This window comes from Acyrthosiphon pisum, chromosome X (assembly GCF_005508785.2).
Source record: "Acyrthosiphon pisum isolate AL4f chromosome X, pea_aphid_22Mar2018_4r6ur, whole genome shotgun sequence".
In the NCBI taxonomy this organism is placed as follows: Eukaryota; Metazoa; Arthropoda; class Insecta; order Hemiptera; family Aphididae; genus Acyrthosiphon; species Acyrthosiphon pisum.
Genome location: NC_042493.1, coordinates 73,059,967 through 73,078,377, shown reverse-complemented (window position 1 = coordinate 73,078,377; position 18,411 = coordinate 73,059,967). Strand labels below are relative to the sequence as shown.

General features: G+C 31.8%; 1 protein-coding gene across 1 annotated transcript in view; it reads right to left on the bottom strand.

The window, feature by feature from the left end:
• The window catches only part of LOC100570276 (Down syndrome cell adhesion molecule-like protein Dscam2), a 143,211-nt gene that overhangs the window by 49,817 nt on the left and 74,983 nt on the right, over positions 1-18,411 (bottom strand). The window contains exons 3-4 of the mRNA XM_029489031.1: positions 1,464-1,608; positions 1,025-1,179 (exon numbers count right to left, since the gene is read on the bottom strand). Coding sequence (XP_029344891.1) covers positions 1,025-1,179; positions 1,464-1,608 — 300 coding nt within the window. The remainder of the gene's footprint in view (positions 1-1,024; positions 1,180-1,463; positions 1,609-18,411) is intronic.

Genomic DNA, 18,411 nt, shown 5'->3' with positions numbered 1-18,411 from the left:
ATTTGATTATTAAATGTGTTTTAACTTAAAATATGGGTGCCAAAATAATAATTAACAAATCTAAAAGGGTCTTGTAACCTATTTAATAATTACTGTAACTCTGAACGGACTGTCGTAATTTCATAATAATATATAATTTAAAATAATATTACATAAGTAATACAATATTATTTTTATATGACATTTTATTTTAATGAGTTCATAAAAACACATACTTTTATAATTCTATAAGTGTACGTATGTGAAGTTATACATAATATTATAATAATGAAAATAAATAGTTATGTTTATAAAATATAAATTTATGACAAGTGATTTATTTTCTTTGATTATACGTCATATTGCATTAGCGCAACACGTATGTTTTTAGCATACATAACTTTGGCCGTATGCAATGGAGTTGCAAGTTTTAGTTTCTATTTTTATGACTTCTATGGGTGCATTAATTTGTGCATATCCCACACGTTATTACGTTCATAGATCAACTTCTATTTCCAGATTTAACCATGATAAAGGAATATTTTTTAAATATATTTTAATATATATCATAATATATTATAGGTATTACAACTTATTAATTTTCATTGTAATTTTGAATCAAATAACTTCACACACAGACCTGATAAGTAGATGGAAACATGTATTCGCAGAGAAATAAATTCCAACTCAGTGCACTTTTGTTATATTTGCATTGTTACAGTAAGGTAATGGAAATTACTATATGCTGTTACTGACTCGAACCATTATCAAACAGTTTCCATACTAACTTTATGAAGAATATTTGCATGCCTATATATTTTTTAATTAAAATTATATTACAATTTGGATTTCTGTGTGGTACAAATTATGTGTCGGTTTTACAATAATTACGTTAAATAGTTTTCATTTATTTTCAACTGAAATAAAATCGCAAAAGTTTATAATCTTGCAGTTTTCCAATACAATAGTTTGATTTTTGATTTTTAACTATTATAGTTGCATGATATCCACAAGTAATAAATATAAATTATTTAAGTATACGAACCATAAACTTGTATTTTCGCTGAATGCGACACTTGGCCTGCTCGATTTGAAACAATGCATTCGTACAGACCACCGTCTTCCACTTGGACTTTGGTGATGTTGAAATGACTGACGACATCTCCGATTTCTGTCACATACTGACTAACCGATATCCGCCTGTACAAAAAATATCGTAATCAAATTCCCGTTAACTATACTAAGTACCAGTGTACCACGGTTCCATGCGATACAATATAAGCACCCAATAACATAATGTATTCATTCGTACAGAGCGTATCACGTGATAATTTACAATGTCACATTCAAGTACAAATGTTGTATGCCTGTAATGTTCAATAACGTAAATTTATCACGTGATTCGCCCCGTGCATGCAATTATCGGTGAGATGTATTCAGAACATTATCGAGTTAGACAATTATAATATTATTATGTTGCTTACATCTGTGAGAGAGAGACATCGTTACCGTCGAACTTCCAGGTGATGTGAGGAGTTGGTGTGCCGAACGCAATGCACTTGAGAGAAACGTCCGGACCGGGTTTCAACAAATGGCCGATGAACTTGTATTTTAATGTTGGTTTGGAAGCTGAAACAGAAAAAAAAACCCATCAAAAACTTCATTTTGTACGGTTTATTTCTGACGATGAGACCGTACTAGTAATTACACATATCGTCACAGATCGATTGCAACGCGGTTTCGGGTGGCGTGAATAACGTGTAGAAATCAACAGACTTTTTTGCTCACAAGAACGATTTTACTTGAATTTCTTCTATATAATGCTATATTATCAAGTATGGTTGTGGTATACTAAGAGCGTCAGTCTTCGAGTCACGAAATAACCGTAGTATTTTACGATCTATGGGTCCAGCATGAACCGGAGACCATACAGCGTTTTATAGAATTCCACTCAAGAAAATATATTTGTGTTTTCTGTTGAAGTATGTACAGAGTACATAGTCAAATATCGTAAAAAATTAAACCGTAAAAATATAGAAAACAAATAAAATAGAAAGAAATACAAATACTAAAAAAAATTTAATGAAGTACATCGTTAAAATTAGAAAAAAAAAAAACCAAATCATACACTATACCTGCTTATTGTAGAAAGTTTAAGAAGTTGTATTTCACCTCAATTAATTTCGTCAATCAATGTTACCATACTTAAAAGCATTAATAGAAACTTCAATTATCTTTTCAATATCAACCCTTAGCTATCGTGTACAATTGATTGTCATATTGCGGATACTTGTGGTTTGAAATATAAAGTCAAATATCGTTTTAACCTAACTTTCAATAACCAAACTTTACCAACGTATATAGGATTCGACATAGAGACGTTTAACAGATACTTTTAAAACGTTGTAATATTGTTGAGAAAATTGTGAAACACACTAGCTCATCTGAGGTTACTTTTATATACCAAAGTACAATGTGGACACATTTAGCTTTTGGGAAGCCAGAAATGGTTGGATCCGAGACCCATGTTCATTTAGACAGCAGCGCAGGAGTTACAAAAAAATAAAAAAAACCCAAGATCATTACGTACTTAATCATTATATTTCAATATGCTTAAATACATATTAACATACTTATTTTTTTAAAACTATTATTCTTATAATTATAATGGGTATCAATTTTAGACATTTGAATTTCAAACTTGGATGAAATTAAATGTTTATACGAATTACTGATTCTAATTATATCGATGTAATGAAAAAATATTATTTGTGTGGCCTTGAAAATTGTGTTTGTTTAACATCATTATATACCCGATGTAGATACCTAATGCTTAAAACATTTAGATTAATTTTAAGCTATTTAATAGTTACCTATTTATATAACGAAGCTATTCAAACCTTGTGTTACCGTAAGTTGGTATTTTCCCAAAATGTAATAGCAAAAATATATTATTATGGTATCGACTAATTCATTGTACCGTATTATGAGTAGTAAAATAAATTTGCTACTATTATATAGTGGTATAATAAATATATAATAAAATATACCTAGTAAAATTAATAGGCCGATAGAATGCTTCAATCAGAATTACTTTTCGTATGTAATGTATTTTTCATCGAATTCAAATTTAACGCCATCCTTTACAGTGGCTTGCTCAATGACGTGATACTCTCGACTAGGTATTATAATAATACAGCGCTCTGCTGTATGACCGCTCTGGTCACCTTTTTTCTTAGGTACATAATTATTTGCCTTATTTGGAATGCGCATTTGAATGGGTCACGGTTAATCAAGAGTTTTAGTGAGATTTAATCATTTATAATTAGTGGACCAAAAAGTTGTTGTGTGAATGGGAGAACTTGTAGTTTAAATCCGTGTGTGTTTAAATGTGAAGGACTAAGCTGAGGTTACGTTGGTCTCCTAATGGCCGTACACATTATAATGCAGCATTTAGATTATATTCTAAAAGCCTGCGGGCTTTTACCGAGACAAAAGTACCGTAATAGCTAGATAATTGTTTTTTTTTTTTTACTTTTTTGTTAATGTTTGCACCTAGTTATATTTTCTTGGATAAATATTTCAATAGTTCTCTAAATAAATGCACGAATACATGGACAAGTGCCTTTCACAGTTGTCATACAAATCTTGTCTTGAGAATTTCGAATTCAATTTAAATAACTATGTCGATTTATAATAATCATATTTGTTTTTTGGAATAATATAAAGTTATCTAATATATACAAATCCTGTATCACGGTGTAAGTGGTTGAACTCCTCCAAAACAGCTTGACTGATTTTAATGAAATTTTTTTGTAGGTAAATTTGGTAGGTATGAGAATAGGTCGTAAATTATTTTTCACCATCCTAGGTCCAACATGGAAAGGTGCTCAAATGGGGATTTTGAGTTCTAAGGTGGACATTTTTGTTTATAAATGGTTGCTATTGGTTATAAGAGAAATTATCAGAAAAAATTAGTACTTCCTATTTGGTTGCCATTGGTTAAAATTATTGACAGATCAGGTGAAAGCATGGATAAAATGCATAAAATCTAATCAAATGTTCGCACATTGCCAACTTGATACGTTGTCGCACATTGTCCGTGATTGGACGTAGTCAAATTTGCTTACCATGGAGGCTGAGTTGCACCCAAAAGGAGTTGAACAATCATACATTTTTTTACGGGCAAAAAAGTGCGTGAGATCAGCCATACATTTATAATATTGATAAAATGATTTTGTTAAAGTATTACAATAGAGTAACAGACTAATTTTACCACGCACTAACCGTAGTTTTTACATGTTGATGCAATAGTGGAACTTAATTTGTACTGGACCAGTATGTTCATTCGACAGTTAGTTGATTTTTTAACGGATTTTTTTTATATGGGCTTCATAATATTTTTCACATTTTAGCGATTTAACGTAATTTTCTTTTTTTTCTTCGACATTTATTTTTAATGAATATTTTTAAATAGGTCTTGTTATGCACAGTTTAATTTTTAGTAATATATATGGAAACGTACTAATTGTTATTCTTATATTATACTATTTGATATTATAAAAATAACATCACAACATAAATATAGTGTTTTTTTAAATTTTTACTTGGCTGTGTGAGTATAACTCAAGCCTATTTTATCATTATCACGTTGATGTATAATATGACAATAAGAATTTACAATATTTTATCTCTATAAAAGTTATCATTGTTTGCATCCCTTGAGGATCCACGGGACAGTTAAATAGTGAGTTTGCTTACATATATGTAAAATTATCTCGCATAATAATCGTTAAACCTACTGCAACGAGTCAAAAGAAGATGCGCAAACCCAAGATGCTGATATTTAACCCAAAGCGATCAGACATTTGACAGGGTTACCTGTGAGATGATCACGTCATTATAAATGGGACAAAGGTCTCCAAATACATCTAAAAAAAATGTTGTCCAATAATAACTTTAGATGTTGAAGACGGTAAATCTTTAATAAATAAACAATAAAAAAATAGTATATTGTGTATGTATATTGTACTAACTGACCAAGAAAGTATTGTACAGTCCAAAAATGTATTTACGAATATCCTAGGATATCCATACACGATACACCCCCGTATGGCATTTTAGAGGTACAGATATCCTAGGAATATTATACTGGAGGTATAATTAATATCATAGTAAATTTGTACCGGGGGTACTCTTCACCTAGGAAAATCATACTCTCGGGGCGTATAATTATCTGGAGGTATTGTTTCCCTGTCAGCACAGCACTTAACCAATTAAAACACCGATGGAACCACCTATCATACCTTATAATAATATGTGAATATGACATCGATAGATTTTGTGGTTTCCAAGATAACCGAGTACTTCCTATCAAACAAACTCACTGCTATCATTTTTATATATAATAATATACAAATAGATAGGTTAGGTTTATCTATAGATAGTAGATTGCGTTCCAACCAATTTCATGCTAGGTATAACAGCGAAAAGGGCTACACAAAATTCTATTTTATATTATTGAAAAGTCAAACCGTTTTTTTTTTTTTTATATGCATTTTTATGAAATTCGTTATAGACAACACTTCTTACGGGCTGTAAAATGTGTTAAAAGGGTATGTATAGTCTTCAACGACCGGCCATATAGATTTTTTTATCCTAATACCATTTGACCAAACACAACATTATACTGGAGTGTTATCGAGATTTTTGTAAAATAACTTGGTGTAAGGTGATAAAAATAAAAGGTTTTTGTACCCTTATACTTATAGTTTTTACGATTTAGTGTGGAGCATAGAGAATTACAACATGTATTTTTTTTTCTGAATGTTGTAAAAAATTTATCAATCAGAATGATTACATTTTATTGATATGGTTAAAACATTTGTAATTTTATTCACGCATTACATATCTTAATATTATGTATTATTAACTAAATTATTTTTGAACGTATTTTAATTATTGTATAATTCATAAAATTATATAAAATTACAATAATACAGTATTATAGTACATTGATATTAGGAACACTATTCGATTATTATATCATCGAATAGTACAAACATGTTATTACATTTTTTCTTAGATATATCATAAAGTGTAAAAAGTGGTTTTTTAAATTCATGATAATATTATTAACTTTTCTTGGGGTATCAAATTTTATTATATAATATTATAATATATTATGATTCATACCACTTAATTTGCATGCATTATTTCCTATTTTTATTTTTCAGAGGTCTACAAGTTTTAAAAATGATATATTAGCTTTAAACTTTTTAGCAGTTTAAAGTCATATTTTTATTTATTTAATATCAAAAAAATGAAAATAATTTTATGTAAGTTATTGTATTTACTTTTATATTATAATCCAATATAAATCTAGTAACATTTTTATTCGGGACTCTAAATACTTACTATAATATGCTCTAAACAATTGCAATTATATATAAAAACATTTTTTTTAAGGCCATTAGGTTTCCTTTAGTTGTTTTATGCTAGGACATATCCTGCCTTTTCATGTTAACTACAAATCCCAACCACTGTAATATTGTAATATTGTACACCTTGTATTATATTTTCAACCTTTTTACTCGACGTGGAACAAACATATAAGAGCTAAGAGATTGATCCTTAACGTTCGATCTAGATCGCTAAAAACAATATTAACAAAAAATAAATTTACTAGCTTAAAAACAAAACTACTTGTATATAAAACTCTCCTAAAGCCAATATGGACATACGGGTTACAACTCTGGGGATCGGCCAAAATATCAAATACAAACAAAATTCAAGTCTTTCAGAACATTACCCTTAGAAAAATCACTAACGCTCCTTTCTACGTCTCTAATTTAACTCTCCACCAAGATCTAGGTATTCCACCTGTTGTAACTGAAGTGAAACTATTTTACAAACGTTTTTTCAACAGATTTGAAAATCACCCTAACCCACTAATAAAAGAGCTACATATACCTTCTCACTCCCTGGAAATCCACAACGTAGACTTAAAAGGAAATGGTGTCGTGACCATTTAAATTAAATATTCCTTAATTACCCTAAATATAACGTCAAGTAAGTAAGTGTCACTAATGAGTGGCTTCTTCTTCAAACAATACATGTTTTTTTTTAAACTCTTATCTTATACGTTTAGTATGCAAAATGTATAGATTGTGTATGTGCATTTGTAAAATAATAATAAAAAAAAAAAAAACCTTTTTACTCAACAAATAAGATTTTATTGACAATTATAGAAAAAAATAACTAAAAATTTCAAACTGAAAATGTCCGTAAACTGCTCAAAAAGAGTCAAAATATTTTCAAAATGTTATGGTGTATAGAAAATCAAATGAATATCCAACGTTATAAAAATATGAATTTCAAACGCTCATAAGAATAAGATTTGACTTTTTTTTTTGATAAAGGTAGACTAACTTATGAGGAATTTTGTATTACATTTTAAAATCTTTGATTTAAAAAAAAAATTTTTTATGAATTTCCAACTCAGAACAATAGATATGCACATTTTCGTCATGTTTGAGTATTTTGTCAAGATTTGAACTTTAAATGCTTATTAAAAAAATGATGAAATGATTTGATTATATTGAAATTAAAGAAATTCCTATTTCTAACCATGTAAATTTAATACATATTTTCTGGTTTTTTGGAAAGCTCTTAAAATTAAATTTTATCAAGAACGAAATAATATGTAATGTTAATAGAAGACATTTAAAAAAATGGGAGCTGTACAACTATTGTTGTCCAGTTCACTGACATTATAATTCATAACAACAATTAATTGCGATGGATCAAGGAAAATCCTCCATGTTACTGACACTTGTGCTATCTTTCCAGGTGGAAATATTTCCATCAATGACTACTTAACGGCATCAAACAGGAAACTCTTTTTGTATAGCTATACTACTTGGAAAATCTGGTAAATTTAAATTTGTACGAAAGGAAAAATATTTGTTAAAATTGATGTAAATATGTTCCCAATTAGAAATCAGAGCAATATTTGATTACCCAACGTATTCATAATACTGATATTTTTTAGTAGTGTTCTATATTATGCAATGATGAATACTAAACGTATTAATATTTTTTTCCGATGTTTTTAATATAAATAAAGTTAATTCTTTAGAAACATAAAACTTATTTTCTATACATTTACTTAACTGTGAGATATTTATATTTTGTACAATCATAAAAAGTACCTATAAAATATAATTTTTATTAACCTGTTTGTTTCTTAAAAACTTTTAGTGAATTGTTTGATATAAAAATTGAACTAAGTGAAACTTGGCTTGTTCAGGAAACTAATTTATTAACTGAACGATACCACACCTTATATTTAAAGATTCTATTAATAAATCAGATGGTGTTACTATATTTATGACAGTGGTAAACAAGACTAAGAACAAAAAAATATACAGAATTGTTGACGATAAGGGGTAAAAATTAGAAGAGCAAAGTCTATTGATAAAACTTTTAAAATTATTTTTCCATAATAGGAAACAATATAATTTATTAAAAAACTTAGCTGGTTGATTAAACAAATTTTTTTCATATTTAAACACAAAATGATTTATCAAAAAATCAATTTTTTGCTATCCAATTAATTTAAATTTCCAATTGGGCATATTAGACCATGTTAAATATCATATAACTTAAAATATAAAAAAATTCAGCATAATATTCGCTTTGTAACCCACTTGAAATTATTTTCAATATAATTTTGGAAACTTTTTATTACTTGTTTCTCTTTCTTATTTAAATCAATCCTCTTTTAAAAGTGGGTGGCCAAAACTAATGTTGACATTTCTGACCTATATCTCTAACGTTATCATTAGTAAAAATGTTTGATGTCTTTGCTGTCTCGTTGTGTGATGCTTTTATATGCATATATACAGTGTGTACCGTCTTATATGTACCACTGAATATCTCAGCACCGATGGCCTTAGATTTAAAAACGGTTTGCAGTGATAGATAGGTGGTACTAAAGTGCACATTTAAGGGAAATTTAAAATTTTTAACTCTTTTGGTTCACGCATGCGCAATACAACTTAATTTTTTTTAAATAGCAACCATTATTTTTAACACCAGATATGGGTAAGTCATTTTTTTCTAGTACATTTTGATCCACTGACCATAATCCTAAACCCAAAACTGACCAAGTTATAGGCTTTTAGAGTTTTGAAAATTGAAAATAATTTTGGCAGCTACGCACAGAGAAAAACTCGATGACTGGAAATATGTTTGAAATTAACAAGGAAAATTTTGAAAATTTTATTAGGTAAACAAATGTACTTATATACAAATTAGATAATACAAAGTAATTTACTTTTTGTTTTATTATTATTTATTTATTATGTATTCATGTATATTTCCATGTACTTATTCATAAAAAAATTCCACTCAAAACAATTGTATCATGCTTTTCAAAAAATTGAATTATTTTCAATTTTCAAAACTCTATTATCCTGTAAATGTGTCAATTTTAGGTTTAGGATAATGGTTAATGGATCAAAATGTGCTGGAAAAAAATTATCTATCCATATCTGGTGTCAAAAAATAAGGGTCGCTATTCAGAAATAATTAAGTTGTACTGCGCATCGAACCAAAGAAGTTAAGTATTTGAAAATTTCTAAAATGTGTACCATCTAGTCTAGTGCCATCGGGCTAAGATATTTAGTGGTACATATAAGACAGGACACACTGTATTATTCACCTTTTCAATTTAGTTTTTGAGAGCAAGTGTTCACTTACGATGGATTGTATGAAAAATAATAAATTTATTGCGATTTCTTTGATTTCCAAAAAGCGTTCGACTGTTTTGACTGTTTTGACTGAGATTCGAAATGGAGGGAAGGGGCTGGAGTAACGTACGTAGCACTCTATTTAAACAATTATAAATATGTATTAGATAAATTACATAAAAACTAATTGAAGTGTATTTAATAAATAAGACACAAACATTTGGAATAAATAACATCATCGCATCGCAAAATTCTCAAAAGGTATTGTACTCTAATTTGATTTAATATTAATTCGTATGTTAACGGCTTACTCCAATTACCAAAAATACCAGGAAAAATTATTAGTTTTGCAGATGACACTGTTATAATGAACGAATCAAATAATGAAATTATCTTGTATGCCGTTACGGAACATTTATGTGTATATTTTAGAATCCGGCCTTGGCCCGACTAACTCCAAGCACCACCGACTGTTCCGACTCACTTTTGCCAAGTCTGGTCGGAACAAGCCGACGCTTAACTCGGCTCTTATATTATATGTATATTTATATATTTTATACCAAAATATAGGAATGTAATTACCTGCAAAATACGTACATTTTAATTATTTTACGATCCGGAACGTCGCCCCTGACGCTCCGTTCCAATGCAAATGTCAATGAGTATTAAGTATAGATATTATGCAATCATGATACGATCGTCATTTAGTTTAAACCTAAAAAAAAGTCCAATTATTATTACATTAGATTTAGTTTTAAATGTAATACAAATAAAAAAAATCTGTTTTTGTTCATGTTAGACATTATAAGGTGGATTTCAACCCTGCAATGCTATGATTGAATAAACTGATAATGTGAAATCAGTACCTTGGAAACAATCATTGAAAAATCGTCAAAAAGGAATCAACTCGTAAATCAATTACTTTTTTTCGTTATTTTTCATAACAACATTTTAACAACTAATAGCTCTAGTCTCTTATTTAATATACATTTGAACCAGTAGATAAGAAATACATTTATTTTTTTATTGTTGTTTTACGATGTTTTGCGCCTTAGCCATCGTAGTATACAATATTATCTCACCCAAATTGATTTAAAACAACATATTTACACACTTTAAATATATTATAAGGCATATAGAATTCAATCAATAATTTAATTTAATATTACTATTCTATTTTTAATTTTTAACAGAATTCTAAGAAAATAATTTATTTTAAAAAACGCAAGTTGAAAACAATGATTTACACAGTTAAAAAATAACGACCTTTTTGTAGATTATTTAAGCAATTAAATAATTCTCTAAGTACCTACTCACATTCGATTATTTTGTAAGCCGATTGTATTTAAACAGTAACAGCACCACTCTCCAGTATTGTTAACACCGGATAAGTGAACAATATAGTTTGATACCGGATTATCAGTTACCTAGTCATGTTATTGAAACTCGTGAAATAAATGGTTATTTTTTTCTCTTCGGGTGCAGTTGTCAGTTGAACAGTATTATAATGCAAACATACTTACGATAAACTGACTATAATTTATACAATAACATTTTTTTTTTAAGAATCGATAAGTACAGCAACGGACCAGTTTAAAATACATATTTATTATTTAAACCAAGAAAACACATTAATTGAATTATCTGTGGATAATTTTTAAAATATTTTATTATAATATCAGAATACATAATATATTTTATGTGCATTTTATATATTTATTATTTATACACGAATACTTGATAAAATATTCTTCCCACATATTTTGTTTATATAACTATAAATATTATTTACTAACAATTTTAATATCGTTAGTGTTACCCAATTACATTTAATAAGTTAGGTAATTTTAAAATTGACTATACTTAATTACTTTTAAATTGTATAGTCTCTATAGTTACTGTAACTTATAATTTTGAGTTCTATTCACGGTTATAGATTTTTTTATAATCATGGTTTTATTATATTGTAAATAATTTATATTTTGTTTTTCCATGATATCCTCAAAATTATTAATTTTTAGTACCCATTATATTTAATGAAAAATTCACACAGCATGTTAGGTACCTATTTTGCAGACAATATTACAATTTTAATTTTAATATTTTCACTAGCATTTTGATATTTATGTGACAACTCTGTTTTCTATCTCATTAAAAAAAAAAAATAAAGCAATTTATCCTTTGTAAAGTTGAGATCATCACATCTTCTGAAATTCATATTCTATATCTATATAATATAATTGTGGAATTCGTTTTTTATTAACAGCTAATCTCAATAATCATGGACCGATTTCAATAAAATATACATCAGTAGATTTGCTATACATGAACATCGTCTTAGCTCTTGAAAATCGAATATTTTTTTGTTTATACTTAGGGTTGCCATTGAACATTACACAAAAATGTACTTAAGAAAACAACATAGGCTCTTCTCGATGGTCTGCCAGGACTACACTGAATATTACACAGACAGCGAGACACGGTAGGGGCTCGCTCGGGCTCAAAACTGTTCACACAGCGAATTCCTTAAGACCGTGTGACTCTGTCTGTTCACACATTAATATGCTTACACACTATACTATATTATACTATTACTATATCTCATACTGCGTATAGCTTACAGACAGGGGTTCACAACACCCCCCGGACTACATGAAGCATAGGGGTCTAATGACCAGCGTGTTTCACCTCATCCGTGAGTTCCGATGCTCTGAAACTTTTAGAATTTGTAGGGGAGTGTATAGGTTGCACACACTCTGCTACTTCCGGTCTGTAGAGTCGGGGTAGATTACACTTATATTTAATCAATATGTACTGACTTACAACTATTATTAAGATGATTATAATATAAAATATAATAAAATGATGGTCCGGATTTACAAATATTTTGGTATCGTTGTACATTTTAGATAATTCTTTCAGTTTTTTAGCATCTTCAGCAAACTGATTAAAATTTTTAAAATATTTATTTGTATCTATTTGCTCGGGTTCAGGGCTGTTAATTATTTCTGGCATTTTTAATATTGCGTGCAGGTTCGGATTTTCTGGAACGAAATCTCTATGAATTTCTGATGATATGGTTCTCGATGGTGTTAAGATCAGATTTTCTGTATAAATAACGCAATTATCGGAAATTTGAATTTTTCCTGTACCCGTGAGTAGGGTTCTGCTAGAGTTTTGTGCGCATGTTACTGTTACTGCTTGCGAAATGCAATAATATAACCACGCGTTTTGCTGATACAGCTTATGCCTGATTGTAGTATTTAGGTTCATATATTTGAAGTTACACGCTCGTATCGTTTGATACGGGAAATCGTACAAAGATACCTCACAATTTTCCTGGTGTTTAGATTTACTAATAGCCTCAGGATTTACACATAACTTAAAAGAAAACAATGTTTCACATTTTTCATACTGATCGTCGGTTAGACTAAAATGATATTCGTTAGTATCGCTTATTGCCAAGTACTGAGCCTGTGGTTCAATGATTAATATATTACCTTTATTTGTAGGTATCGGAAGTGGATTATTATGAAACAGGTTAAACCGAAGATTTGACAATAAGGGTATAGGGGTCACAAATACGAGATTCTGTTGGATGTACACTACGCTTAACTTGGATGTTCGGAATAATTCAGGAATAGATAAGTGAGATTCAGTTATAGGTAGCTCTAGCGTAGACGGTAATGTCAGTTGTATTTGTTTAAGTTCATGAATCAATTGAGATGGGGGGTAGACATTTATATGCATCAATCCATTTAATGCCAAGTTGACAATGGATTGGAGGTTTTGAGTTTCCCAAGCGAATTGGTTTAGAAAAACTGTCAATATTGCAGTGTGCTCCAGGAAGGTGTTCTGGCTTACGACTTAGCGAATTTGATATTGATAACGGATATCCATACACAACTTCATGTGGTTGAAACCCTGTGGAAGTGTGTACTGAAGAATTATGACAGTACATTGCATAAGGAACATGTACATCCCAGTTTTGCGGATTTTTTCCGGAGTAGTTTCGCAAATATTCACCAAGGGTTCTATGACTTCTCTCTAAACTACCGTTACTCTGAGGATGATACGGAGTAGTTGATATTTGAGAGATATTTAAGAGTTTGCATACTTCTTTGAAAACCTTACTAAGGAATTCAGTTCCACAGTCCATCACTAAAGAGTCCATGCAGACATACAAACTGAGTGACAAAATGCTGTGCGACGGTGTTTGCTTCATGATCCTTCATGGCACACGCCCAAGTGAACTTCGAAAAATCATCGATCAAAGTTAAAATATACGAATTCCCGTGGTAATACTTGTTGAGCGGCCCTAAAATGTCCATGAATACTTTTTCGAATGGTTTCAAAGCAGTAGTTGTTATCACCATAGGTTCTTTTATGGTCTGGTTTGGAGTTTTGTTGATTTAACATGCAGGACATTTCTTTATGTATTTCCGGATTTGTGCTCTCATGCCCTGCCATTGTTGGGTAATTTTATTGTATGTGCGCGTAACACCTTGATGTCCACCAAGTGGATTTTCATGAAATTCCTTGATGATCTGTTGTTTGTTATCTGTCGTTAACTCATCGCGGGTGTATATCTGAATATACACAGAAGAGTCACGGAAGATATACCTCAACATATTTCGTACGACTTCCCACTTCAGTCCATCCAGGTCACAGCCTAGACGTGGACAAGCGAGGTGTGTAACCTTGTAGTTGACACAGATTGACTTGAGATTCTGTAGACATTGGAAGAGGATTTCATAACTTGTTTTCTGCCAGAAAAATTATTTTGTGATTATATAAAACACCTGATGATTGCTCACATTGATTGTTGCAATCTCTGTTATTTGACATTTTTGTCGACGAAGTTCATTAACTTTTCCAAATCGGTTTCGGAATTCGAATGCAATTCCTTTCCTTGCTTTAACATCTGCTGATACACAATGAGCTAATGAGATTTCAGCATCTGCGGAAAACAGATCTCCTGTTCGATCGGCAATGTTCTTCGTAGGACCCAGTTTAGTTTCATCTGCTTTCAGGAATGCTTGATAACCAGTATCACTTTCCCCATTCGATTCTAGGTCTGGGTGTTCGTTATCTACTGATTTCAAAGAGGTTTCTTGAGTTTCTGGAGGTTTTGACTGGTTGTAATGACTCGATGAGGTTTGAGCTCTCGTAATTACGACTTTTAAATACGACTCAGTGCGTCAGCGTTTGTATTGTTCATTTCTGGTTTGAAATGAATAGTATACTGATACTCTTCCAGCTTGAGGCGCCAACGAGTGAGTCTTGATCCTGGATCGGTAATATTAAAAAACCATACTAGTGCTCGATGATCGGTAATTATATTGAACTTTTGCCCGAATAGATAAGGTCTATACATCTTAATTCCCCACACTATACTGGTTAGCTCCTTCTCGGTGATTTGATGTCCGAGATAATTAACTTCTTTTCGGAGAAATTCGCACTTCAGTGATTGAAGTTTGAGATTGTATTTGCGGAGTCTGAAAAATCTCGGTGATTTTGTATGAATGATCATTTAAATCTTTTGCATAGATAATGATATCATCTAGATATACGAATACTTTGATTCCATTTATACAGATTAATACTTTATTCAATAGCCTCTGGAAGGTCCCTGGAGTTCCCTTCAAACCAAATGGTATTCGTTCAAATTCGAAATGTCCCCGGTCTGTAGAGAACGCCGTTTTGCTACGGTCGGAGGGATCCATCGGAATTTGGTGGTACCCATGAGCTAAATCCAAGGTACTGTAATATTTTGACCTCCCTAGTTGGTCCAAAATATCCACGATGTTTGGAAGTGAGAATGCATCCCCTATCGTGACCTCATTCAGTCGGTGAAAATCCACGCAGACACGGTATTTAACTTGGCCATTGACGTCGGGTTTCTTCGGGACTACTAGGAGTGGAGTGTTCCAAAGTGATTCACTAGCTGTAATCACACCTTCCCGTTCGAGGGCCTCCATTTGGTCCGTAATTTCCTGTCTATGCCTTTGTGGTAAACGGTAGGGCTTCACGTGAATTGGCGATACCGCTTCTGAGGTTTTGATCCCGTGTGTCACCGCTGTAGTCGCCGACACCCGATCTTCTTCTAAAAAGAATATGTCCGAGTAATCTTGACAGATGGCCACTATTGATCCTTTTTCTTCCGAATTTAGATGATCGGTTCTAAGTGCTTCTTCCAATCGTTTCAGTCGACTACTGTTTGCATGAGGTTCTTCTTGTCGATCCGTGACTTGTACCGAATGGAATAGAGCTTCCCTGAACTCCTCATGGACCAGTTCCTTTAAATTGGGCGTCTTTAGCTTTATCGTTTCTTCGGTTGGGTTGATGAGTGTGGCTAACACCCTTTTGTTTTGTACTCTGGTTACAGCGTTACTGCACATGACTGATTTCGTGATTTCTTGACTTTCAATGATGATGATTTCGTCTTCTGCGTGATTCCCTGCTTCTATTCCTACGAGGGTTTCAGTGCGGAATTGTAGCACTATTTCAGCCCCGTCAGGAATGATGACCTAATTAGTCTGATAATTCAGAATGATTTTGTTTTCCACCATAAATGGCCGTCCAAGGATACCATCGTTTGGGATTGGGAATGCAGAATGAACTACTTGGAACATTGCAACTATAATTTTATCCTCGATAAATAGTTCCAATTGTGTTTGTCCCAGTGTGTGTACTATCTGGTCATTAATGCCTTTCAGATGATAGATGACATCTTCATACACGATCGTCTGATCTGCGAGAGAAGATATTTTTATTAGATTAAGCTCACTCCCAGAGTCTAATAGTAGCTTCGACTTTTGATGATGGTCTGTTCAATGTGGCAGATTAAATGTTCTCGATCTAATTCTGCTTTGAAGTAGAGGATTTGTTGTTGCCGGTGTTTTTTTAACTCGCTCACCGGGCGCCCACCACTAGCGGCCGGTTGCTGCTGGTTTTGCTGCTGGTTTTGCTGCTGGTTGCCTTCCTTTTTGGAGTTCACGTAATTCCTTTTACGGCAATCTTTCAGCAGATGCCCTGGCTTTTTGCAATAGTTACATTCAATTTTCCTAATTGGTGCTGTTGTGGAAGAAGGTCTTGAGTTTGACGTTGTCGGTTTGTTCCTGCAATCCTTTGCCATATTACCAACTTTATTACAGTGGAAACAAGTAGGTTTCTTCATGGGTTGGTGTGGCGCTCCTATAACTTCTTTGTCGCTTCTTGTGAGTTTCTGACCTGTTTTTCTTCCCTTGCTGTTTGTATGGCCCTGTCTAACGTTAATGGATTCTTTGCCTTTATGAAGTCTTTTAGAGGTCCTAGTCCCTCTACGAATACTTGGATGCTTTGCTTCTTGATCCTCATTCCTAGCGCTTGAGCTACCTCCCAACTGTGCCCACTTGTCTCTTGCTCTATTATGAGTGTTTGGAGTTGCTCAATCCTATTTACGTAGTTTGTTACGTCTTCTCAGATTTTCTGTCTTGTTGAATACAACTCTGAGAATAGATATGTAGTGGTCCTCTGCGGTTCCAATGCAGATTTCAACGCTTCCTTTAGTTCAGCCCAAAGTTTTATTTCCTTAAACTTGACCGCCTGACGGGCTTTCCCTGTCAGTCTAACTTCTATTCTTTGGAGTAGTCGAGCCTGTACATGGTCATGTGCGCATGCTAACGCAAACTCGCATTTTTCCAAGAATATCTCTAATTCCTCATGCTTGTCTCCACTGAACGAGCCTGGCAAGAGTTTTAGAGCAGCCTCCAGTCCTATTGTATCTCCTCTGGGTTCGAATGAATATCGTACACCAGATTGATCTGGATTTTCTTCAGTTACTTGAGAATTTGATTTCGCTTGAGTGTCTGCATTTGATTGTCCTTCAGAATTTGCCATGATGCTTTGTTGATTGTTACTGGTAACACCCGTTGTTTGAACTGCTCCTTGAGTTTCTGGATTCATGGTTTGGTCACTAGAGTTAAGAGGAGAGGAGTGTAAATTCTGATTTAAAAGATTTTCTTCAATGGATTGGTCTAGGATATTACGGTTGAGTTGATTTTCTGCTTCCCCCAAAACTGTATCTACTTCCTCCAAAGTTACGGAGACGTTATGTATTAACTCTGAGTTATGGTCTATTAGTACGCCAGTTCTGATGAAGATGTTATCAGTACTGATATTCCCAATAGAACGTTCGGATTTCGGATTTTCTGGATTTGAGAATCCTACTGGTAAACTTACACGAGGGGTAGGACTTGGCGGTGTTATTGGGTCACCTGATTCGTTATCTGAATTTGGGGATGACCTATCCGAACTGTTTTCCCCTTTCTCCCTCATTAACTATTTAGCTATTCGGCTGATACTTAACGAATTACTAATTTTATGTATATATAAGTGTGTATGTTTACATTCAATTATACATCAATGCTAATGTTAACTACGATATTAATATTATATTAATACAATACTACAGATTTACGATTCTTAATTATACAGAAAGAAATAATAATGGAAAAAAAAAAATAGATAAGAAAGAAATACATACTTATTAATTAGTACGGAGTGTAGTCGAGATATGATTCAATTTTTTTTTGTTATTATTATTATTTCTTTATTTTTTTTTTTACTCACAGTATCGCAGTTAAAAAGATCCTTGCCATGGTTTTTTTTTTTTTTTATATTTACTGATTTTTAA